This window comes from Camarhynchus parvulus, chromosome 5 (assembly GCF_901933205.1).
Source record: "Camarhynchus parvulus chromosome 5, STF_HiC, whole genome shotgun sequence".
Lineage (NCBI taxonomy): Eukaryota > Metazoa > Chordata > Aves > Passeriformes > Thraupidae > Camarhynchus > Camarhynchus parvulus.
The window spans coordinates 27,271,733-27,296,360 of NC_044575.1; the positions used below are offsets into that span (position 1 = coordinate 27,271,733).

Genomic DNA, 24,628 nt, shown 5'->3' on the forward strand with positions numbered 1-24,628 from the left:
TTACCTCCCGGTCATGGGATCACTGACGTGAAAGAAAATAATTAGGTGGGTGGGTGTCTTCCTTTCTTTGTGATATCTTAATAGACATTATGAAATAGCGCAAAAGAAAAAAAATCAAACAGACAAATTCATTCATCCATCGCTGCCTCCTGCGCAGAGGGAAGGACACGGGGCTGCACAGGCTCCCGGGGCGGCCCAGCAGCGCAGACTCACCGGTCGCTTTAGCGGGAACAGATGGATGCTGCGCTGAGGGGGGGAATTGAAGCGGCATCTTTGGGAGCACAACCCCAAGGCCAGGCCGGAGCAGAGGAGCGGCCGGAAAGGCAGGAACGGCTCCCACGGCGCCCGCCGGCCCCTCTCCCTCACACCGAGCCCGCCGGCCTCCGGCGCCTCCTGCCGGCCGCGGCTGCCCCTCCGTGACCAGGCCGGGCCGGTTTCCGCGGCACGGCACAACCCCCGGGACACGGCACAGCCCCCCGGGACACGGCACGGCCTCCCCAGCAGCAGCGCTCTACCAAGACACGGTGTTCTGCCCCAAGAGCTCGGAGAGAAACGCAAACCATGTCCTGATGAACAGAGGAAAATCCACATAAACTGATTCAACCAAAGGAGACCTATATAGTGTCACTACCCAAGCACCATCTTTCTACACGAGAATTATGGGTCATAGAAAGTCCGGGTAAAAATAGGATAGAGGACCATCTTTGGCAATACAAGGAAGCCATGCAATACGCATTCCAGCCACCCAGACCAGGTGCCTGTTGTAGAAGCAAAGACACCGCTCCGAGGTCCTTGATAGGCTCACAGGGATACAGTGGCTTGGAGTAAGTGAACTGGATTTCTCTCAGGCCAAACTACCCTAAGAAATAGCCTCCAACCACTAACCAGGGCTCCAGTTGCCCAATTTTTACCAGTTGCAGGCTGTCTGCTGACACCAACAGCAAGAAATGGTGGACTTACAGCAACAATCTTGTCCTTTGCCAGCCCTACAGCAGTCTGGAAGTGCTGCTCCTCCTTTTTTGATATTGTCAGCTGAAAGCTCAGCTGCCTCTTAAAAACACAGCAGTTACAGAACTTCTGATCTTTTCACTGAGACTCACTTACTCACATTAAAAAATACAAGTTGTTTTTCCTTAGGAACACTTGCTCTATTTATGTTCTTCTCTCTCATTCAGCTACTGGTCAAGTGTCACAGACAAGCAGAAGTTGCAGATGTTTGTTTTGGTTTTATACAAAGAAACATCCAATCTTTAAAGACACAGAGTTCTCCAATCACCATTGTTTATGTTAGAAGTGATCTTTTAAACTGTAAGGTGCAAGATAATGTTGTCTCTGTACAAGTGTGAACTATTTGAAAGAATGGACAGACAGCAGCTGACTATTTTTAAACTAGCATCACTGTATCAAAAAGTGTTTCATGTAAATACAGTCATCAGGGGGACTCCACCCAATGCCACACTTGGCTATCAGATCCAGGATGGCAGAAAATTAGAAATGACTGATTAAACCACTAGGTAAGGTGTTTCCCAGCACAGTATGATGAATGAAAAATTACTGAGGACAAAGACAGTACAAAGAGTGTTCTGGCCTTTGAAAAACATTCAAGAGAAGGGAAATAACTGATAGAGAAAATGCTTCAACAAAGATAAAACATTTTAACTGTAAAAGAGAGGGCATGTGGCACTTAGTTATGCAAAAGCATGAAAACGGGGATGATGCTGGCAGCAAAACAGCAATAGGTAAGGTTATTCTTTGCATAGCTACAAAAGACAATTTTTAAACAAGAGAATCCTCCATTAGAAGATTGTTTGAATAAACTTAAAACAGTCCTTATAGGGAATTTGTGAAAATGACATCTTAAGAGAATGTAATCGTGCAATAAATGACAACAAGTGAAAAAAGGTTCTTTTATTTCTCAGTGTTTCTCCACTGTCAATACTGTCCTTTTGCTGCAACAGGTTGCAAAAAAACTCTCTGCCTTTTCCATTTTAAACAGCTACAATATTTACAGGCTGTTTCCAATAACACACGCAGACACATACACGCTCACAGACACGCAGGTACATATATCCCTATCCCTGGCAAGGTAACCTTTTGCTGGTAGAGGCAATATATATTTTCATTGTCCATTAAAAACCAAAGCCATCCTCTTGTTTATGCTCTACTCCCCTCTCCATTTCCTAACCAGCAGCTATTGTCAGGCTTTCAACGGCACCTGTGTAAGAAGTTACATATCCAGCTATTTGATTGCCATTTCTCAAAGTTATCACCTAAGTGTACTGGGCTTATCTATCCAAACTGTACATACCAGAAGACATAAAAATTGCTCATATTCAAATGTTCATGACCAAGTGATGTAGGTATACTCCCAAAATCTTTTGGGGCAGCCATCTTAATCACCTTTTTAGAAATATGCATATCATGCTGGGGTGAAACAAGTCACATGCTTTACCTTCCACCAAGGTGTTATGTACCCACTTTTTTACTAAGGCACCAGGAATTACCAGTATAATTTCTGAAAGAGTCCAGCGCCACTGAATGTACTGCATTAGAATATCAAATAACAAGCCAGACAAGAAAAGAATAGATGCCTATATAATAGGTATAAAATTCCTTAATAAAATTAAGTACATAAAACCTGTGGTGGTACAACCCCAAATCCAATATAAGTTGAATAATATTGTTAATGGTAAGAAATGCAATTTATCCAGCTCCATTTTGTGAATTGAGAGTTCTGTAATTGAGAAAGGTCTTTAAAGCAGTGTCTTTGTTATCTACTCCTAGGTTGCATGGTGGTGTGTGCATTATCAGAGAAGGCTGAATCAATCATAGGGCATCTCTTCCCCCCTTGCCCCAAACCAGACAAAGCTTTATAGCCTCTTGCCAAAGGCACAGACCTGTGCCATGTCTTCATCTCACCAGTCATCCAGGCTTCTCAAAGAGTTCTTCAGTTCCCAAAGGCATTCTGACCATGGGATGAGGAATGACTGGTGACGACTCCTGACTGGAAAACTGACATCACCACTCAGAAACATGCCAGATGTCCCATGCAAAGTGGCTGTAGGACCATCCACCCTACATGGAATTACCTCAAGAAATAATCATCACCATCATCTTCCCCAAACTCTGAAACCATTCCACACATGCTGGATCATGAGAGAGATTTCCAGAATCCAGCACTAGTATCATCCATTGCAAGTAGCACAGAAGTCTAGGTGTCATCAGTGGTGCCACATACACAGTTCTAGGTTTTTGGTTTTTTTTAATCAGAACATTTTAAAACATCTCACAGAGAAGTGAAATGAGAAAAGGTTTTAAAACATCATGTAGTAGCCATTTTTACTAATGACATTATCTGCTAAATGGGGTTTTCAAGTCCTTTTCTGCAACTGAATGTTTTAGGGAGAAGTCCTTACATATGTACACACAGATTCAACCTCCAAAGAAATCTAAGAAAGAAAATAGATTGGACTCTACCTGGAAGCTACAACAGTAGGACTTAACTGGAATGTTCTTATGGCAAGAGAATATTACAATGCAAGGGGACAGAGTAAAAGCAAACATCTGTAAGGGTTTTCATAAAAGTCTAGAAAGATCTAAAAAATTCTGCTCTATGGTAAGGTTCAATTTGGACTGACAGGACTAATTTGAAAATATCCATCTTTTCCATCCTTACAACAGCAGAAAAATATTACACATCAAGACAAAGGCCAAGAAAATAAAAGATGAAATAACTTCTATCTAGAACAGAGGTTTCCACAGACAGGTCTATCCTGGGGGGAGGTGTGCCCACATGGCCAAGAAGGCCAATGGTATCCTGGCCAGTGTGGCCAGCAGGACCAGGGTTGAGATCATCCCCCTACAGTCAGGAAGATTAGGTCCCACCTTGAGTGCTGTGTCCTGTTCTGGGCCCCCCAATTTAGGAAGGACATTGAGATGCTTAAATGCATCCAAACAAGAGCAACAAGGCTGGTGAAGGGTCTGGAGTACAAATCCTACAAGGAGGCTGAGGAAGCTGGGGTTGTGCAGCCTGGAGAAGAGCAGGTGCAGGGGAAACCCTACCACTCTCAACTCCCTGAAAGGAGGGTGTAGCCAGGTGGGGATTGATCTCTTCTCCCAGGTAACCAGTGCCAGGACAATAAGACCCAGTCTTAAGCTGTGCCAGGGGAAGTTTAGGCTGGGCATTAGAAAGAAATTCTTCACAGAAAGAGTGACTGGGCATTGCAATGGGCTGGCCAGGGAGGTGGTAGAGTCACCATCCCTGGAGGTACTTAAAAGACTGGATGTGGCACTTTGTATGCACCGTGGTCTAGTAGTTGACAAAGTGGTGTTCAATCATAGGTTGGACTCTCTGACCTCAAAGGTCATTTTCAACCTAGTTAATTCTGTGTGATTCCGAGTTAGAAGAAAAACATTTTTGTGTCACTTGCACAGTGACACAAAAGAAGAAAAACATTTGTGTTGCTTGCACAGTAGAAACCAAAGATAAACTCTGTACAAGCCAACATAAAATCGTATCAATCTTAATAAGTACAGGAAAATCTTTAGAGTTAATTTTCCAAAGTCTTATGGAAGAGTGAAATCTCAACTAGGTGGCTTCTGTTGAGCAGATCTGGAATAGGTATGAGCACTATGTGAATGGCTTCACAAAAGATGTTAGCCGAGTACCTGAAAGGAAATGTTAACCTGTTAGCTGTGCACATTAAAATCCATCTCCTGAAGTCAACATATCAAAAGCCTTATGTTTTATAAAAAATAGAAATATTCATTAATTCTCTTTGCCCTTAAAAAAAAGTCTCTCTCTTTCCCTATCTGCTGTTTGCCAATCCAATTCCAGGCAGATACACATATGCACTAAAATTTTTACATTAACAAGCCATTAATTCCTATCACATCTTTTACCAGCAATGGACATTGTCCTTACCTTGCCCAAAAGCGAGCGAGAGATTGTTCAGTCAGGGTTAACATACTGAAAGTTCTTTCAGTCAGCTTAAAAAAAAAAAAAAGGCAAAAAAATCTAACCTATATATTTTGGTTTTCAGTCATTTGTTTACCTCAAGGCTTCAGTCCAAGGGAAAAAAAACCCCAACTCTGTGCAACTAATGTCAAATAGGGCCTTATTTTCAAACAAACTTCTCCCTTTTGAATGAAGCAATGTTCCTAGTGATACAGAAAACCTGTATTAATTAATTAAAGGTATCAATTAATTAAGAGTATTTACCTGAAGAGAAGGACATAGAATAAAATCTTCACTAAAAGGCCTTCAATTCAAAACCAACACATTTTCTTCATTCCTGATAGCAGCATTACCAGACCACTACAGAAGTTTCATCTTCTGTAGTACATTTCATACATGCAGGAGATTAATTCAACTACTCTATAACGTGATACGTATGATAAGTAATTTTGCTGTTCTACATAGTTTCAAGGGTGGCAGATCTGTGCATTTATACCATGATTAAATGGGACCATGTATGAATAAAGTGAAAAGTAATATGCAACTTTAAGATGCACAGCATTTCGAGGACAAGTTTGCATAGTCAATGATGCAAGCAAGGTCCCAGTATCATTCACTGGGAACAGAAGCTGGAACTGAGTAGCTACCAGGCACACAGACTTACCCTTTCATGGCCAGATGCATACAGTGACTTGAGCTGGAATACCAGTGTTTCTTAGGTAGCCGTTTCTTCCTTTTTTCTTATGCCATATAATTTCACTCTTGCATTAGGTACATAATGGACAATGTTTCTCTAAAGTCAGAGAACTAATTATAATAACCTCTGTGGTATATCAGAAGTCTCTTCTAATTACAACACATATAAAGAAGTGGAGGTGACTGGGAAGAAGATGGCTGCTCCCAAAAGCTAGAACTGTATGCAAATTCCCCACAGAGACCTATATAATTACAGGTCAGAAACAGGAAACAATCACAACAGGTACATTTCTTTCTTACGGATTAAGAAAAGCGAGTCATAGGAACTGCAAGTCAAGAACAAACCAGTTTCCCTCTCACACTCCCATGATAGTTCTGAGTTACTTGTTTCCCTGAATACACACTTTTAAAAAAATACAATAAAACCTAAGATATGTAACATGAATAATTCAACTTCACAGTTATAAATACTCAAATTACACTTACATAGAATATATAATCACAGAAAATAAAATTCAAGTCATAGAAAAGAATGAAGACTAAAGGGAAAGAAAAGGCAAGGTGGTAAAAGTGATACAAGTTTAGGGCTGTGCCTTCTATAAAAGATCATTGAAAGCAGAAGTCAAGTTTTGTTGGGTTCCTTTTTCGTTTTGTTTGGGAAGTTGTTACTGTTTTTCTTTTTAAGTTGGATAGAATAAAAAAAAACCCTTCAAGCATCTGTGAAGTAATCATGGACCTGCACCTCCCACTACAAAATAAAACCACTGTGTTTGCCAGAAAAGAGCCAACAACACAGCCAGCTCTGGGTGTAAAGAAGCAAAGTAGCCATGGCTAGTGAAGGGAAGACAGATGGAAAGTCATATTGGGGCCCTCTTAAAAGCTAGATGTGTTGTACAGGCTTGAGGTACCACTGCCACCACAATAAAGTCTGATGTAGCACAGGGATACTCAGGTGCTTTTCTACACATTTGTTATTTTACCATTTATTGTGAAGAGGATGCAGCAAATGCACTTGTACGAAATACAGAACATAGAACCAAACCCATGGCACAGCCCTTACCATCAACATGTATATGGAGAGGGAGGGGATTAATCCCAAAGGCAATTTAAATAATGGTATTTTTATATACTTATATTTATATATATAAATAAATGTTCTCAGCAATCTCAGGGTTGTTTTTAGTGCATTGCTGTAAAAAAATTAGTGCAGTTCTCATTAATGTTTAGCTCATAAGGAATAAGAATCTATACATCTGTTCAGTCTCTTCTTGCCACACCTGAAACCCTTACACTGTTTCACCAAACTGAAGGTTTGTAGTCAATTTCATTAAAATAAGGTGGATGAATTCCACACACTCTGTGACAAGACACGGCAATTTTTGGCAAAACAATTAGAAAAATATGAGGTGCTCTGATCTTAGAACTGAAAAGTTTGTTGATTTAAAGCATTATGCAATGCATAACAAAATTTATAAACAAAAGATATGTCTCAACAAAACTATCCTTCATGCAAGTGTTTCTTCAGCAGCTAACAACTTAAAAAAATTTCTTACACTTGTTTATTTGGGGGAAGGGACTTAGACAAATCTGTGTTTCAAGTCCTTTCCTACAACCGGACCAAAGTTTCGTGTCCTGGGAGCTGCTTCTTCTGGACCCCTCTCTCTTCTGAATCATTGGAGAAGGGGAAGTTTCAGTCTCAAAGAGATTTACACTTCAGCCCCAAGTTCAAGGACTCCAGTTTCAACAACAGCAACATATTTATCTTCAATTTGAACCAGCAGGATGGTTTTATCTATATGTGACCGACTACTTGGATCTCTGCTGCAAGGCACCCAGCGGTGAATCACCTGGGAGGAAAAAAAAAAAAATCAAAGTATAATAAACTGTAAGCTCCACAGGGAGAGCTGTCTTATCAAAGTTGTGGCTTATGATAACTGAAGGCCCTTACAGGGCCAAAGCAGCAAAAATACAGGTGCTATATGACTTAGCTGCACATTTTCAATGACAGCATACCCACAGATAAGCTGCACATTGAAGTCTTGCTGAAGATCTGCTTCTTAAAATCACAGTTAGATCTTTTACAACCATGACAGCAGCCAGTCTGATTTAGATTTGAGTAGGAACAACTTGACCCAAATCAAAACCAAACAGTTCATCCAAAGGGAGTAGCAACTATAAAAAGGGCACACAGAGATTTGGGATATTTTGATGCTCAGTTTGTAATAATCTTAAAACAGCTCAGTGCTGTGCAGCACAGAACTGCAGCTCACCGGGAGTCAGGTGTAAACTATGTCTCTTGCAAGTTAAAGCTCTTGCCATGATGTTGTTACCTATGCACTGTGAATTCAAGGTTGATCTTCTAAACCAAGCTATTCAAAGATAATTTTAAATTAAAAATATTACAAAGAACGGGTTCAGAAACAGTGCTACAAATTATTGTATCATACTTCCTTGGATCTACAGAACTCAAGTACTTTGATCTGCTACTTCCAAGGATCTTCCCTGATACTGACTGCCTGAAGGTCCCTTTTTCATACCTTGTATGTCTCTATTTATCTGCCTCCTTAAAAACACACTCTTAACTTCTGGGTGCCCCAAAGGAACCATAAGGATGCTCCATTAGCATGGGTAAAAGTACCATCAGCTTCATAGAAACAGAATTATCTCAAATTTCCCAATTGTGGGAAAAGAACCCTTAATTCAAGACAAAGTAAGTCAAAAAGCAAGTAAAACTAATTTTTACAAATTCCACAGCAGTAAAGTTTTCAAGAGTCCTAAAGATATAAAAGGGGAAAAGTGACAGAAAACCACAGTCTTCCAAAATCAAATCCAAGAGACTCACTTAATCTTTATTATACATAGCTGGCAATTTCTCTTAACACTGGGTGAAGGATATTTAGCTTTGTCCATTGCATGAGATCTATGCTGCATAGGTATAGGGAGAGCAGTTCAGCCAGGGAAACACAGCATCTTTAGTTCCTCTGAAGTAACAGTGTGATATTTAAGTGTCTATTCAAGTCTGCCTTCAAAGAGTGTCCCTATAATTTTTATGCTGCTGTATGGAATGAGAACAGGAATATCCTGTCCCCAGACACAATAAGAAGTTCTCCAATGAAGTCCCAAGTACTACATTCTTGTTGCCCAAGTTAACTCTGGTGCCTTTGAGATTGCTACACGCATCAATATCATGGCTCCTTAAAAGCTGTGTATCTGCAAAAAGTTGTACACAGATTAAAACTCATCACTGCCATATTGCCACACTCAGTTTTACCATCTTTTCTATAATCACTGGCATTTATTTGGTACATGCAAAATGCTGTCACTAGGTAGTCAAGATGTGGTAAGAATCTCTTGGAGGAAAAGGGTTCTTCTACACCCCAGTATCATGCATCATAGAAAGATAATGCTGGGCATACCCTCTCAAAACCAGAAAAAATAGCTACATTCCAAAGAGGACTGCTAAATGTAATTTCTTTGAAGAAACCTTATAATGTCTTTCTTCCTTAACCATACATTGCACTGCATACTTAGCAAGGTAGACTAAATTAGGAAAAATGCTTTTTCTATGTAGCAGCAAAGTTTTAAACTACCGAGTGCTGAACTTCATACTGAGAGCAGACATAAGGTAAACTGCTTAATGAGCAGCAACTCAGCAGGTAAGAATAATTTCTGTCTATTTGAAGAAAGGACCACAGCCACAGGATGAGAAAAGGAAGATTGTCCTAAGAGCTTTACTGATACTAGTATGTTTAACCACAGGCAGCTGAAGCAGGCAGTGTCATCAAGTTAAATCCTTTCCTCCTAATCACACACAGGATAATCTGGTGCTTTCCTCCCTTTCTTGTTGGGTTAAAAGATGGTCTTCTAAAAAAACCTGTCTATATGCTGTACCAAAAATAGATGAGAAGCATTCAGAACAACAGCTTACTCTAACCTTTAAATCCTCGTTTTAATCTTTCTACAGCATCATTGTACATGTACATGCAGCATGCTGCACTTCACAAAACACACTCACAAACTCCAGAAAAAAAATTGCCCAGCAACACCAGGCAAGAGGACATGTTTCAATATAATCCTTTACATTCACCATCTTTACCACATTCTTGATCTGCATCAGTATGTCTAAACCCAAGATAACTGAGAACATTTGCAACAGCATTCTACTAACAGGTGTTACCTACAATGTAACTCTACTGTCCTAAGATTGGATTGTCAAATCTGGTAGATTGCTTCCATGAATAATTGTGTTTCCAGGGCCTTTTCTTCATGTAGATACAATGGCCAGGTAGATGCAGTGCACACTGTGTTACTGGCATAGCTCCATTTCTTACCTGAAGTTTGCACATACATCCACAGTTACGTGGACTTTCAAATGGCAAAATCTATCCCTAAAAACAATTTATAAATAATGCCTCCAACTGAGGTAAGCAAAGAAATTTCTTCAAAACAGATCTATTGCAAATGAAAATACAGTTGTATTGAAAAACAATTGTAGCCTATGTCAGTGACTCTTCCCTCTATCACCAAGAGAATACTGGAGCATCTCTACAGACATCAAGTTCTTAAAAAAAAAAGTACATCTCAGTAAAAATCAAAAGGTTTCAAAGACCACACTGGGTTTTTCTGCTCATAAAAGGAGCCTAAATTGGGAGATAAGTTTTCTAGCCAAAGCAGTCTATTTTTGTAAACTGCAGATGTAACATCCATACAGAAAAGAGAGACAAAATTTCAAGTCATGGGATTTCACAAGTTTTAGTTAGTACAGCTTATCTTCTTAAAGGAAAGTAAACACCTACCATAAAGTATCTATTATATAATAAAGCGACATCTAAAGACTATCTCATTTGGCTCTATTTTGATCAGAATAATTTAAAATCAAATACTGTTTATCTTTCAATTAAGGACTTGTTAGTAAATTTGTTCAGGGATTGACAGTTTAAAGAAAAGAAAATGAATGTTGGATGAATGAGAGGAATGCCTGAAAGATCATGACAAACTGAAAGAAGGCAAGGAAGGAGTGGTGGCTTACAACATTTGAAACATCATCCTATCTTCTGCACAGATTTGCAGAAATAGTTCTCTGCCTCAAATTAGGATTCTAGACCTGCTCTTCCAGTAATAGTGACTTTGAGGACAGCTGCTGATCTAATTTATCTACTACATCAATCTTTTCATTGACATATAGGCAGACTGCCACAGAATCAAGTCACTGCCTTTTTTAAGGTTAGCTTGCCAACTTCCAAGCAAAACTTACATGGCCTTCCATGCCTTCCTGAGGACTCCAGTCTTTCCAGCTGTTTCTTCCAGCTTTTAGCCGTATCACCTCATCTGGCCACTGCAGCTCTTTCCTTTTTGACACGTTGATCCCTTCCAGTACTTGACTGGGATCCATTAACTATAAGTAGGAATTGAGTTTCGACTGTTAGTTCAGCCAAAATTTAAAAGAAACCTTTTGCATAATTCCAGATAATTGACTTTAACCCACTGAAATTGATTTCTGACCAATTTCAAGGTTGGAAACTTGAGCTCCAGGCTCTCCAAGCCCAAACAGCACTGAATTTGGAAATGATGCTGTGGTTTCAGACACCACTGAATATGGTGAATATGCCAGTTCACTGAAGCAACAGCTCTGGTTCCATTCCCCACCTCTTTCAGTTATACTAGCTCATGGCAGGACTGGGGAGCTGGCACAACAAAAGCATTGGCAGCACACAGTCTAGTAGCAGGGAAAAGTTAAGTGATGATGAGCTGTTACAATAGGCTCATTACTTCTTACAGAATATCTTAAGAAACTTGGGGAATTCATTGTTAGGTAGAAGAAGTATTTATCTACTAGCATGGTTAGTTGAGACCCACCCCATGTTTTGAAGTAAACTGGCCTTTCCACAGGGCAAGCAGGAGAAAACTCCTGAAAAATTCTTCCTATGTAAGGACAGAGAGAACTTCATAATGTCCACTATCCAAGGGCACATAGCCACTTTATCCTCCTCACACAGAGGATTAGTAAGCAGCTTCATAAAAGGGCCCTTGCCTGCAAACAAAAGCTATTAAGCACAGATCTGAAAAATTAATTTAACTTTGCCCACTATGACGCAATTTACTAAGGATTACTTAAACTGAGGTGGTATCAGCAATGAAATCATGTTTATTATGATCTAAGCTTTAAATAGACTTCTTGATGTTTCCCACTAGTATAGTGCCAAAGACATGTATGTGGGGCTAATAAGAGCTAAGAAAGCAAGAATAAATAATCCTGGATTTTTACAAAACAAGTCAGGCTGCCATGATTAACTTAGTCAATAGTGAATTGTTTGCTGCTCAGTAAACCCTGAAGTGGATATAACCAAAGAATAAATACATATGAAAGTGAAAGCAAGTATTTTACACATAGTTTTGCAGAAAATCTACTTGGCTTTAAAAAAAAACTTTCTATCCTGCAAATGAAGCTGTTTAGCTTTACATGCTGTAATGCATAAAAGGTAAACTAAATATGAAGTGGAACTGAGTTCCACTGACATTCTCAGAGCTGCACTACAAAGAAAAAAAAAAAAAAATGTAAACAAGGAACATACAGGAAGGCTGCTTGTCCAGAAAACCTTTTCTTTACATTAATTCTCCAAACATAACTGCACAGAAACTGTATACCAGATGTTCTACAACATGTATTTGTAAGTAGCAATTTCAACAACATACAAAGGAGCAACTAATAAAAGCATGTGGAAACATAAGTTAACTTGTTCTTCTAGACTATTCACCTGGATTCTGTAAATAACGTCATCCTTTTTGGCTTGCATTTGGTTTGCAGGGCTTGCACTGCCACCTGACTGAGTTTCAGCTGCATTACTCCCTCCTTCTGTCCCTAGAAAGCCCACAAGGGCATGCTGTTTACAGGCTGGGATGCTTTGGCTGGAGCTGCTAGAAGAGGGCAGTCCATGCTGCATGCTGACCCCAGTCTGGCCAGTAGGTTCCATTTGGTTGACCATAGACAGGCGGGACTGGATGGATGAGGGGAGGTTGCGAAGGGATATCTGACTGGTGGAAGAGCGCCGGCAAGGCACAAAGCCCGCTGTGGATGTGCGAAGAGATGAATGACGGCTGCCGTAGCAGTAGGATGAATGGCTAGCGACTGAGGCACGGGCAGGGGAATGTCTGACAAGGCTGGACTGCACAGAGTGGGAGCTGTGACTGGTGCCTAAAAGTAAAGGATACACAATCAGGAAAGTTTGATAAAGCCTCCCACACACAATAGATTGCCAACACAAATGTTTTAGTGCACAGATACACAAAACTGATTGGTCTAACATCATCTGAAACAGATGTATTGCAGAAGATCTCTGCTGCATCTCACATAGCAGAACATTTCAATACATTCCATTCAGCTTATCTCAGAATTTCATATTCTGTTCAATTCACAATCCCTATCAGACAAGTATCTTGAAAAATGCTTCAGTCTTGCACTTTCTGCACGAACAATTTCTTACTTAATATTAGCACTTCAGTTGGCCATACTTGAGGCAATAAGAGAGGTACAGATGCCCATGTTTTAAAATAATATCCTTGATTACACATTCAAAGCTTGGGTCAGAAAATTCATTAGAACAAAAGCTATTTTAAAACAAGTTCAAATTTAATACACTTGAAGCTAAAAACAAATTGCAGTTCATGAGCATTGGTGTAATTGTTTCTCCTATACTAAATATTTGCAGATAACTCTCCTCAGCTGGGAGACCTAATTATGTTCATACAACTCCACACATCTGTATTTTCTTTGTGAGTAAAGGCAATGTTTGAAAGACTTTCTCAGCTTTAGTGTTTGTCACCTCCTTAACTACAGATCACTATGGACCCTTGGATAGATTCAGTTAGAATACTGTGCAAATAAGAGAATTTGTTTCACTGTATAAATAAGAAATATAAACATTCCCAAAAATGATGAGTTCAGCATTTGGAAACATCAGAAGTGAAATATCCAGTCTGTAGAAACCTGTTTTAAAAAGTTATTTAATCTACTTGTCAGCACAACTATACCCCTATTTATCAGATCTGTTTAGGAACCTTGTATTGCATAAAACAGTATTGTAGTTTGAGATGAATCCAGCAGCTCTTAGCACAACATAAAATCACATCACTTTAGTTTGCTTTTTCTTTTAACTTAGGCCAAAGAGCTGAAAGGCCTGTTCTAGCTATAGGACCGAATTTGTATGAAGTTGTCTCTTTGTTTCAACTTTACCCAGAGTGGAGGGATGAGTTGGTGGATGAGCTGCAGGAAAAGCTGTGGGATGAGCTGCCACAGGAGGGTGCTGTACTGCTCCAGGTCCCTGCCCTGTAGTTGCATTCCCTCCTCCTTGTGACATGCTGCTCTGTGACTCATTGATAGTTGCATTGTTACTTGTGCAAGAAGCTCCACCTCCAGCATCTGAATCTTCAATATTTCCACCACTATTGCAGCCAGCTCCACAGCCTTTCCTTAGTCTGGAAACAAAATGCAAGTGATACATTAATGCACACCTCCTAATCATTAGTATTCTAAGAAATGCTTCATGACATGCAAAAGGATCAGCACAATCCACAGCACTTCCTAAAATCAGTTAAAACCTGACTTTATTTTCTGAGAATATGCTTTGCAAATATAAACACTGCTTTCTAAGAGATTGCAATTTTTTTCACGACAGCTATTCAATAACATTAGCTTTTTAAAAATTATTCCACCTCTGAAATCCAATAAAGTGATAAAATTCCAACTCAAATGCTCATAGTACATCCTGGTTATTTTGGAACAATTTAGTAAAACTTATGCAACTTAACACACTAGTCATGTATAACTGCTACACTGCAAAATCTTTGTCTACACAGACTAGCAAGGAAAATGTTTCCTGGATCTTTAATGTACTTGCTGTCTGTTATCTTCAGTAAAGCACTCACAATTGTTTGAAGCACATACTGAACACTTGGACAGTAGGTCAGCCACCATTTTCCAGCATACATAACCACACAGTTTTTTCACCACATCGTTTACACTAATAAGCTTCAAAAGGATACAAACACCACAGCATATTTCCTCCTCCCTTCAATTCCTACTTTCATTTTTCTTTTCTGCCACACTCAAGTACACTGAGCACTCCTTTCCAATTTTTTTGTCCCGGGACACAGAATCCTGAAGCATAAACCTTGGATTCAAATACTGTCGTGTGTCATGCTTTCACCTGTTATTCTACCAAGCTGGACAAGCTGACGGCAATAGGAGACAAATATCACAGACTGCAGTAAATGTGGCATTTTTGGCACTCTGGGTGAAGCAGCATGTTCTGTTCTGATATGCTGTACATGTCTAAGATAAATACAACCATCAGAACAGCTACAGGACTGTTCAGACCACAGCACAAGCTCCTGGAACTACTAAGAACTGGGATGCACAATTCTGAATGGCACATAGCTGCCACTGTTGCTTTTGGAGCCACAGTCATAGAGGGCCAGAAGGGCAGTAAAAGTTCTCATGGCCTATAAAACACAGCACAGCAAGAGTTTGTACTGGATTACCCAGGGGTCATGTGGGGAAACAATTATATCATTCCAGTTACTTCTTCTGGCACTAACATACAGCATCATATAACATATAAGCACTTGTGAGATTTTGAACAACAGCTAAAGCTTGCATAACTATGGATGAGAATGCTCTAAAACATTAATATAGGCACTCTCATACTAAATATCTGCCAGACAGGGACCCTACCAAACAGTCCTGATTCTGTAAAGATGGTATTAGAGACTGCAAAAGCCATCATACTGAAAAAACACAGTACAGAAGTTGCATTGTCTCTCATTATCAAATCTAACACTAGATCTGAAATTGCAGTTCCTGCATCTAGACTTTGTCTTCTTTCCTCTGAGCTCTCATTTACATAGTTTGTGGTATATTACTCAGCCTTGGAGATTAATCCTGTACCAAAGCAGTTGCCATATGTTAATAATGTGCCTAAAATAAGAGTCAAGGTTTATTTATTTTAATGTGATTGAATATTATAAATTATGCTGTGTTGGGCCTGTGCAAGACTAGTTAATGGCATGAGAGCATGAACACACACTAACGAGAACCCCATTCTACATGGCTTACCTGTGCCATGTAGACACTATGAAGTTTCTGATGTTTCCTAAGCTGATGGCTCCCCCAAGAATGTCCTTTAGCTGTTCATGACTATCTGAATAGGAAGTAGTCAAAGGTGAGACATAGATTGGGTATCCAATTGGCTGGTCACAAGAAGAGTTGATCATGTTCCTCAGAGCTTGTTTAGCATTTTGGATACTTCCTCTTTCTGGATTACGATTACGCAGGAAGACAAGCTCCTGCTGTTGTCCTGCCCACAGGCCACGTACACACTCCTTATTGACCTGCAAAAGCCAAGAAGAGAAGCTGTGTCAGAAAGTGAAGCAATGAGAGTATGTGGTGACTGCTGTGTTATACCAAAGCCTTCCTGAGCACATGCAGTATTGCACTGCAGAACTGCCAGCACATACAGGTCTTTTACAGGCTGCATTTAGGGGCACAGGCTGCAACAGTGAGCACAAACAAATTTAAGGATGGGATAAGAAATAAGTGAGAAGGAACTGATTTTCTGATACAATACTTGCACTATATGAGAAGAACCAGCCCTATTAATAATAAAACAGTAAAGATTTCAGTTGAGGCAGCAGTTTGGTATAGTTACTAAAATACACCCCAACTTGCTGTCACACTGTGAAACGTACACAAAGCTTACCTTAATGACCCTGAAACTGAGATAGCGCTTATTGAGCATAATGATTTTATATTCATTGGTGCCATCATCCATCACGTGGCGCAGAGCAAGAAGGGACGGAGAATTGGAAAGAACTGCACTTCGCCAAGCAGGGTCCCCTTCATGTGCTATAACTAGATTTTCTTCATGAGTTGTTATAGCTTCATAAAGGACAGAAGGATCATCATATTCATCTGGAGAAGTGAAGTGATCCTGTTTCCAATAATACATGTTAATTGAGCTATGATTAACATTTCAGATATAACTACATATAAAAACAGAACATTTCACACCTCCAACTTTTCAAATGACCAGAGCATAACACAAAGTTAGCCATCATCAACATCAAATACCTACTTAAGAACACTGTTAAAGATGACTTCTTTTACAACAGATTGGTTCTGTTTGTTTGTATTTACTTCTTTTTCAACTTAAAACCAAAATGATGGGAAGGACCTGCCTATCACTGATTCAAGTAAATTTCTAGATGAATTTTACACTAGATTTATATGTATTTATACTGTTGGGAGAAGCTTTTTAGTTTTAGCTTCTCTTCTTATTCGTAAGCCTCCAACTGTAAAATGCTCTTAAGTAAAGCACTGATTATTCACCAAGACTGTACTATATGAAAATAGCAATAAGAAGAAAAACAATATTTACTATTAAAAAGTTCACATTAGTACTTGATGACAAACTTCTTCAGCATCAAGACAACTTACATTACTGCCAATAAAAAACTGCAAAACACCACACAAACAAAACACAAAACCTGCAAGTTCATTTCAGTATTGAGTAACATTACTTTCTGACTAAAAAAGGATTATGGTTAATAGCTAAATTTCCACACTGACTGAAGCCTGGGTATGTTGATGCACTGCAAGTGAATTAAATAATCTTTCACAGATTAACAGAATAATTTATTTTTTCACTGTTATTTTGACCTGCTTTTCTCTCTCTTCATTCTTTGACTTCAATCAAACCCATTTTGCACAGCAACCCTCTGAGAACACTTAGAGAGTTGTTGAAGTGGTACTACTGCTAGTTTCAACAATCATTTGGTAATTATTCTGCTTTGCTGTATGTACTCCTATTACACACGTTCTCCTAGATTCAGAAAGCTGGTGTTACATGAATAAGTTAATTCAATCACTGCTAGTTTTTGGAGATTCCAGATGGCAATGAAGGCAAAAAAAGAAACCTTTATCATTAATTTTTAAACTGCAACTAAGATTTGTTTACTTATTATGATTTTCAAGCAATCTATTCTTCCTGAGTACCAACACTTCTCTCCCCCTTACAGAGTGCTTATCACTAAATATATGTTCTCTTGTACTTGCTGAGTTAATACATGCACTGGACAGAATTTGAGAATCTTCACCCACACTTCACTACAAAGACAAACTCTAATTTCAGCTTATGGAAAAGCAACCTTCTCATTCTCACCTGAAACCTGTGATTACAACACTTCAAACTTAAAAGAACAAGAAAAACAACTCCCACTGGAGGAGAGGACTATGCAGCTTTGAACGCATAACCTTTTAAACCAATTACCTATGTGTAGGGAAGGAAGAGGGGAAAATATCAGAGAACCTGTTCATAAGGGAAATCTCTAGATAGGTATGAAACAGGGCTTGACATGTTCTCTGATCTACAGTTAATGTAATTTTCAAGCTCTGAGCATAAATAGCATTCCCTTTTCCTCTGTATCACCTTCCAAAAAAGCTGTAATAAATCAAAGGACAAGACATAATAGTCCCTCGTTTTCAGTAGTCAATTTCTATCACAATCCTTTTATTCTCATCCTCTTTTTTCTTTCTCCCAGCCACTAATTTTTAAAAGAAAAAATGCACAAAAATAAAAAACTGGACACATCTTTCTGCGTAATCTCTCACTTGGTGTAGCTTCAGTGACATCCGTATTCCAGGTACCACTACTTTCCTCAGTAATTCCATGTCAGCAAAGATCCATTCATCTCTAATTGAAGATATACGGAAGTCACCCTTAAATAGGGCATGCAGGCCATACAAGAAGGATTCCAGGTTACTGTTGAGGGGGAAAAAATGAAAACAACCCAAATATTAACAGAAGTACATATCCACAGTTATCATCACTGAAAAGAAACTACTGAGCTGTACAGAAAGGCACACAATTCTTCTCTACCAAGGTAAGCCACAGAATAAGACAGGGAAAAGATGTGTGTGTAAAAAAATTTGGTACATTGGACGCCTACCTGCACTGAACAGGTAATGAACAAACTATACATGCAACAGACTATTTACATGGACTAAAGCAAACAAATATCATGAAGAGTGCCTGATTTAATTCTGAAAATTTTAATGGCAAAACTTTCCAGGGTATATAACACAACAGGCCAATTAAAGAGGATATCCAAGTTCAGTTGTCCATGCTTTATTACAAAAGAAAAATGTTGTTCGCTTTTCATGCTTTGAAGAAACTGTTTTCAATTACTAAGCTAACTTAAGAGTGAAGAATCATATATGCTTTGATGAATCTTGCAAATCCATATATACACAACCTTCAGGAAGCAATTGGCTGGTACTTAGAGGAATTAATCAACAGCTGCCCTGAAACTGAAGTAGAACAGGTTTTATAGTCAGCATCCACCTGACCAATAGCTTCTACATCCAATTATGTTTCTTTTTAAGCCATCACCTTGTGATTTCCCGAACCTTATAGCTGTATTTTACATTTGCTTTCTAAAATTGAGGCTGTCAGTCTGCAAGAAAGTTGCCATATGACAACAGATTTGAGCTGAAGATTTGTACAAAACACAATTGCTTGCCACAGTTGCCTAAACTGTGGTATTTACCACAATGGTCTCATCTAACATCTACCAAGACATATCAGTTTTTCATTTCAAGACACTTTCCTCTTTTCCCCCCAACTTCCATATAGGGCATCTAGTTGATACAGGAAATGGAGTATACTTTTAGATCTCAGACAGTTCTAAATTGGTTATAGCCAGTTTTTACCCATACCAGAAGTCCCATCTTGAATTAGTTCAATAAAACAATACGCTTAGCTGCAAGTCCTGCCAAATTTGCTCTTCTATAGTTACATTTCAGTGGTTGCTGTAATGAAGTTACATAGCACATTTGCCCAGTTTAAGGCAAGATGGCATTAATTATGTATTTCTTCTATGAAAAGATACTAATCTAAAACCTAATCCAAGAACTCAGGGATTTTGAGGACAGGAAACTTACAGCAACAACATTTTATTACCTAGACATATGATGAGAAGCTGTTCCCAATGCTCTCCGCCCCAGAACACACAGTCCATAACACAGTGTCACTAGGGGTGAGTCTTTACTTGAATCCAGTGGCTTGTAATAACAAAAGAAAAAATAAGTTAGGTGAATGGAAAAAAGAAATGGCCACTGAAAAGGAAGATTCTGCCAGAAGAAGTAAAAAAGACCCAAACATAGCAGTTCTCAAGTGTATGTATGTACCACAGCAGTCACTCTTAAAAAACAATTCTGATTTAAAGTCTGAGCAAAGAGTTTTACAAGTATTTAAGAAGACTTGTAAAGGTGAACACACATATATGATTATTTGAAATAAGAAATTGTAAGCTAAAGAGATGCATGCTACATTCCTCATGGTGTGTATCTTGTAGGCAAACTGCTGATTAGCTAAATTATAGGGTTTAGACAAAAATATTTTCTGTGAATACAGAGGATTATCACTGTTATGAGTATTTAAGCCTGATTTACCTGACAACTTCACCCAACAGACTACAGGTTTAGTCAAGGGGTTAGGCGAGACTTGCCCTCAGTTCAAGGCCGGTAGTATAGACACGGTATATAATGCCCTAGCAAATGGCATCATTCAATCAAAGTGATTAAACCTGATTTTCAATACATATACAAAATATTTCATATTCATTTCTTGGAGGGAAATAATTTTCTTTGGCTGTTGTTTGTCCTTTGACCACAGGACACCAAGTGTTACCCCCGTTAAAACAGGTTTTAAGTGATCTTTTACCTCCAAAGCAAAACTGAACCCTTAAGTCTTGGGTCCCTCATTAAACATGTAAATTCTAATTATATTCCTGTCCCTTTAATCTCAATCAATTTCTGCTTATGTCAAAGGCAAAGCTAATTTGACACAGTTATTTTGTAAACAGTAAAAAGTCAAGGCATTTTTCTACAAACATACTAACACTCCTACTTAAAAGGTGGAAGGATTGTGGAAAGAAGATTCAATGTAGGATGATTGTTTACACAAGCCAACAATTCCAGTGGTCCAAGGAAATGGTATTATGGGATCTCTGAGAAAGAAGAAGTCTAAGCTGGAAATAGGTATCTTGGGTTTTAGGGATTTTTGTTTTGGAGTTTTTTTTGTTTAAGTTGGGGTTGATTTGTGAGCACTGATATCTAAGTATGAAACATCAATTCTGCAGACATACCACTCTGCATGTAGATAAATGTCTAAGATTCAACTGGTTGATTTGAGCTGGCAAATAAAATTCATTAATGAACTGGTTAAACGGTACACTACTTACAGAATCTATTAAATTCACATCTCAGAACTGGAAGATCAAAATAATTTCAATCAAAATACTTTAATTATACATACTTTTAAAAATCAGCATGAAACCCATCTGTAAGTCAAACCAACAGGAAAAAAGTGACAACATCCTTACCTTTTCTCTTCGAGAACAGCAATATTCTATCCAGTTCAAATATATCATACAGAAGCTCTCTCGTGAGATCCCTGCCAGACGGTGGTCATAATCCTCATCAATATTGGGGTTAAATGTTGGGTCTACATCCACGTAATTGCGGTCTGTGCACAGCCGCAGGCCCTCCTGCATTGTCTCGTTAGCTAACCATTCCTCTAGCTTGGGGGAGGTTGTGACATAATAGATGATTCCCTGAAACAGTAGCAGTTAAAAATATGAGTCAATACTGCAATCTAAAAAAACCCCGTCCATCTCAATGTTTCAACTTATTTGAAATTTTTTGGAGAAAATGAACAGAAGTGATACATGGTAGCATTGATATTGCTCACAGGTACAACAGATTTGCATAGAAAACATAATACAGGTGGTGTATAGGAGTATTTTTCAAAGACTGTCAGGATTTTTGAAGCTGACGCTGAAGGAATAAGGAAAGGAAAAAAAGTATGGGATAGGATCCTCACTGTAAGTTTTGCAGAAAACAAATACATAGAAAATTTTATTTAGTTAACACAGAGGCTTAGATACAGAATTTCTAAAGAATTCTGAATTTTTTTAAAAAGCTAAAACACTAAACAATTCAAGACCCCTGTGCTAGGGAACAACTTGTGTGCATGTGTGAGTAAGTATCTTGGAAATACATTAACCTGAAAATTTTCATCTCTCAGAAAGAGTAGGTTATGAAAGATCTTTATTAGTGATTACCTAAAAGGATCTGAGGTTACAGTCATCTTAGAATTGGAAGAGAGGGCTTGTTTCTTTTTTTTAAGAACCAAAGATAGGTTTGGACAGCTTATGAAGACCAAAGCAGCTTGGCTTTCTCTAAAGAAACAAACTAACCAACTTTTCTTTTACAACAGAGCTATTTTATTTGGGTAACAGTTTTAAAGTTCCTATTCCAGCTTCACCTAGGAGGTGGCCTCTCTCTGATCTGGAATACAGGGTCATTGTCTTGCTCATGTGCCAGACTACTGAGTCACCATGAGTACAAGAAAGTGTCCTCCTTTGCAGGTGGTGTTCATACATCTGTAATTATCACCTCATCCCATGATCCTCACGAGACAGACATTATGGGTTCAAGACATTGAGCAGTTCCCAAATGTAGCCCAGCCAGCCCTCACCACGGGCTGCACTGAGCCAAACCACACCTTCACATAGTAGGTGGTGAGAATTTTCCGGAGATCAAAGACTTGGAGCATGGAAGCTGCGCTGTTGTCAGTGATGCTGTAACCCTCCAGAACATACTTTGTTACAAGCACTTCCCAAGCCAGCCAACGCTGCCCAAAGGCTGCATTAAAGGAGAGCATGTGAGGAAGGTGGCCTGGTTCACAGCAACAAAAACCTTCATCTTCCTCTACACCTTCAGTGATGGCCTCTACTTCTCGTTGCTGACAGTAAGTTCCTTAGGAGAAAACAGAGGAAAGAAGAAAGAGTTGAATGCTTTACATGATTGCTTTAATGTGAACTTGTGTTTGGAAGACTTGAAAATTCAACCTATTTCCAATTAAATTCTTTTAACACTAAGTGAACTATCCACCAACAAACACAAAGGATTTAGATAGCTTAATTTATCACTCTGGGATCCCATTTTAGTTAGGTTTCACTAACAAATAGCCATGTTGCATTAAAATGGAAAGAGGGACTTAGCGTCAAGTGACAGGAGCATCAAGAGGCCCTGCAGGCCATTTTCAAAGCAATTTATTAACGGGATAGAACTGAAAATAACTTCAGTTTCTAAAGCAGAAGCCTACTTTTTATAGTGCAGACAGCTAAGGACATCTAATACACTCACCTCTGAATTCAAGCCCCCTCAGCTGGAAGGTGACTAAGCCATTTCCTATCTCTATAAGGTGTACTAGTGCATTGAGGTAGTCAGAGGCTAGGATGAAGCAGTCCCCAGTACTGTAGTTTCCCCAGCGGCCCAACAACAAGTCTCCACATAAGCTGTGCTGAAGGGAACGGGTTAAATGCTCATAGAAGATAGAATTCAGGTTGTTATCATCTGAACCTGCAGGAAGATTGGATTTAGGTTATCTGAAACTGCAGAAAAACAGCAAGCTTGATTTACTTCACATTGAATCCTATCTTATTCTTAACCACAATATGGTTTCAAGGTCATATTCTATCCCTCACTTTCCCCTTTTTAAGAGACAACTACTCCAAATGAATCCCAAATGACATTTGTATTTTGAACCAAATTTTTTCTTAGTCACTCCTCCATTTCCCAAATTATTCCTTCAGTTCCATTCATGCATCTCCCATCAACCTATTCAAGATAATAAAGTGCAAAAGCAAATGGAGCACAGACATATCTCAGTGATGTCTGTTGTACTCATTACCATGACAATGAGACACCCTCAAACAATACTTGGTACTTTTAAAATTACTGAAGAATAAAAAGCAAAACAGTTTAATGCCTGCTACAATTATAAATAAAAAGGTAAACACAAACCTAAGAGTGAAATCAAAAAACTTATGGGACAGCCTAAAGAATAAAGCAAGAGAGATGACAGAAGAAAAACTAACAGTAGACAGAGCGACAGCTGTTGGACATGGTTGGACAAGATCAGAGGGCAAAGTGATCATGAATCCTATAAAAATCCAATAAAAAGCCATTTACATTTGGAAAAAAAAGGAACTAGAAGAAAACTCACCTCTAAAAAAAAAAGAAACCCACCAACCCACTTCCCAAATGCCACTCCCCCCCAAAAAAAACCAACCCCCCAAAAACTCCAAACCAGCTATCAAAATCCATCTAGGAGAGCTACCCGGATTCCGATCCAGCTGCGAAGCCAGTCTAGTATTTGAATGATCCACACGTTTTGTGCTGAAAAGAATAAAATAAAACATACTTAATGCAAAATACATTACTGCAACAATGTCTAGGCAAAGAAACTAATAATATAGTGTTCAATATTCCAAATCAAATAGTTTCAAAAAGTTATTTTAAAATAATTTTAGATGCATATTTTCTGCTCTTCTCATATGCAAAAGTATTTTTGTGTATGATAGCATTATAATGCCTAATAAAGTTTGTCCACAGTAAACAGCAATAGAATAATCTTGCACTTTAGATAAAAGTGCATACATTTTCTTAGGTATCAAAGTTTTAGATGTGAGAATAAATTAAGACAATTAAATCAGCCCAGCTAACATTTCAGTAGACTTTAGTGAAAGATTAATTTTTAGACAGTTCTTTCATTATCTGAAATTACAACTATAATGATCTAATCTAAGATTTGGAACATTGCATTTAAACTGTTCTAATGTTAGAAGGGAAATACCAGAAATATCCGTTCAACTTGCCCTATTCTGTTTATATAATATTTTATTGGTCTGATTAAGTTGTCTATTGCTGATAGCGTAAGAGAAATAAAACAAAACGAAACATAATCTGACCTGAAGATTCTTTTACTACTGATCCCACCTTGAACAAAAAAAACCAATTACTTTGAAATATTTTTGTATTAAGTTCAGCCAGTTTTGCTGTGAGAAGAACAA

At 38.6% G+C, this 24,628-nt stretch overlaps 1 protein-coding gene across 8 annotated transcripts in view; it reads right to left on the reverse strand.

Moving 5' to 3' along the window:
• Positions 1–1,893: 1,893 nt before the first annotated feature.
• Positions 1,894–24,628, reverse strand: part of PCNX1 (pecanex 1) — an 88,983-nt gene continuing 66,248 nt past the window's right edge. For all 8 annotated transcript variants that reach the window (XM_030949964.1, XM_030949962.1, XM_030949961.1 and 5 more), the window contains 12 exons: positions 23,896–23,954; positions 22,920–23,135; positions 22,276–22,529; positions 21,092–21,322; positions 19,669–19,769; positions 18,318–18,468; positions 16,408–16,638; positions 15,765–16,039; positions 13,884–14,125; positions 12,409–12,845; positions 10,908–11,048; positions 1,894–7,500 (listed from right to left, as the gene is read on the reverse strand). In XM_030949964.1, coding sequence (XP_030805824.1) covers positions 7,360–7,500; positions 10,908–11,048; positions 12,409–12,845; positions 13,884–14,125; positions 15,765–16,039; positions 16,408–16,638; positions 18,318–18,468; positions 19,669–19,769; positions 21,092–21,322; positions 22,276–22,529; positions 22,920–23,135; positions 23,896–23,954 — 2,479 coding nt within the window. In that variant the 3' untranslated portion in view covers positions 1,894–7,359. The remainder of the gene's footprint in view (positions 7,501–10,907; positions 11,049–12,408; positions 12,846–13,883; positions 14,126–15,764; positions 16,040–16,407; positions 16,639–18,317; positions 18,469–19,668; positions 19,770–21,091; positions 21,323–22,275; positions 22,530–22,919; positions 23,136–23,895; positions 23,955–24,628) is intronic.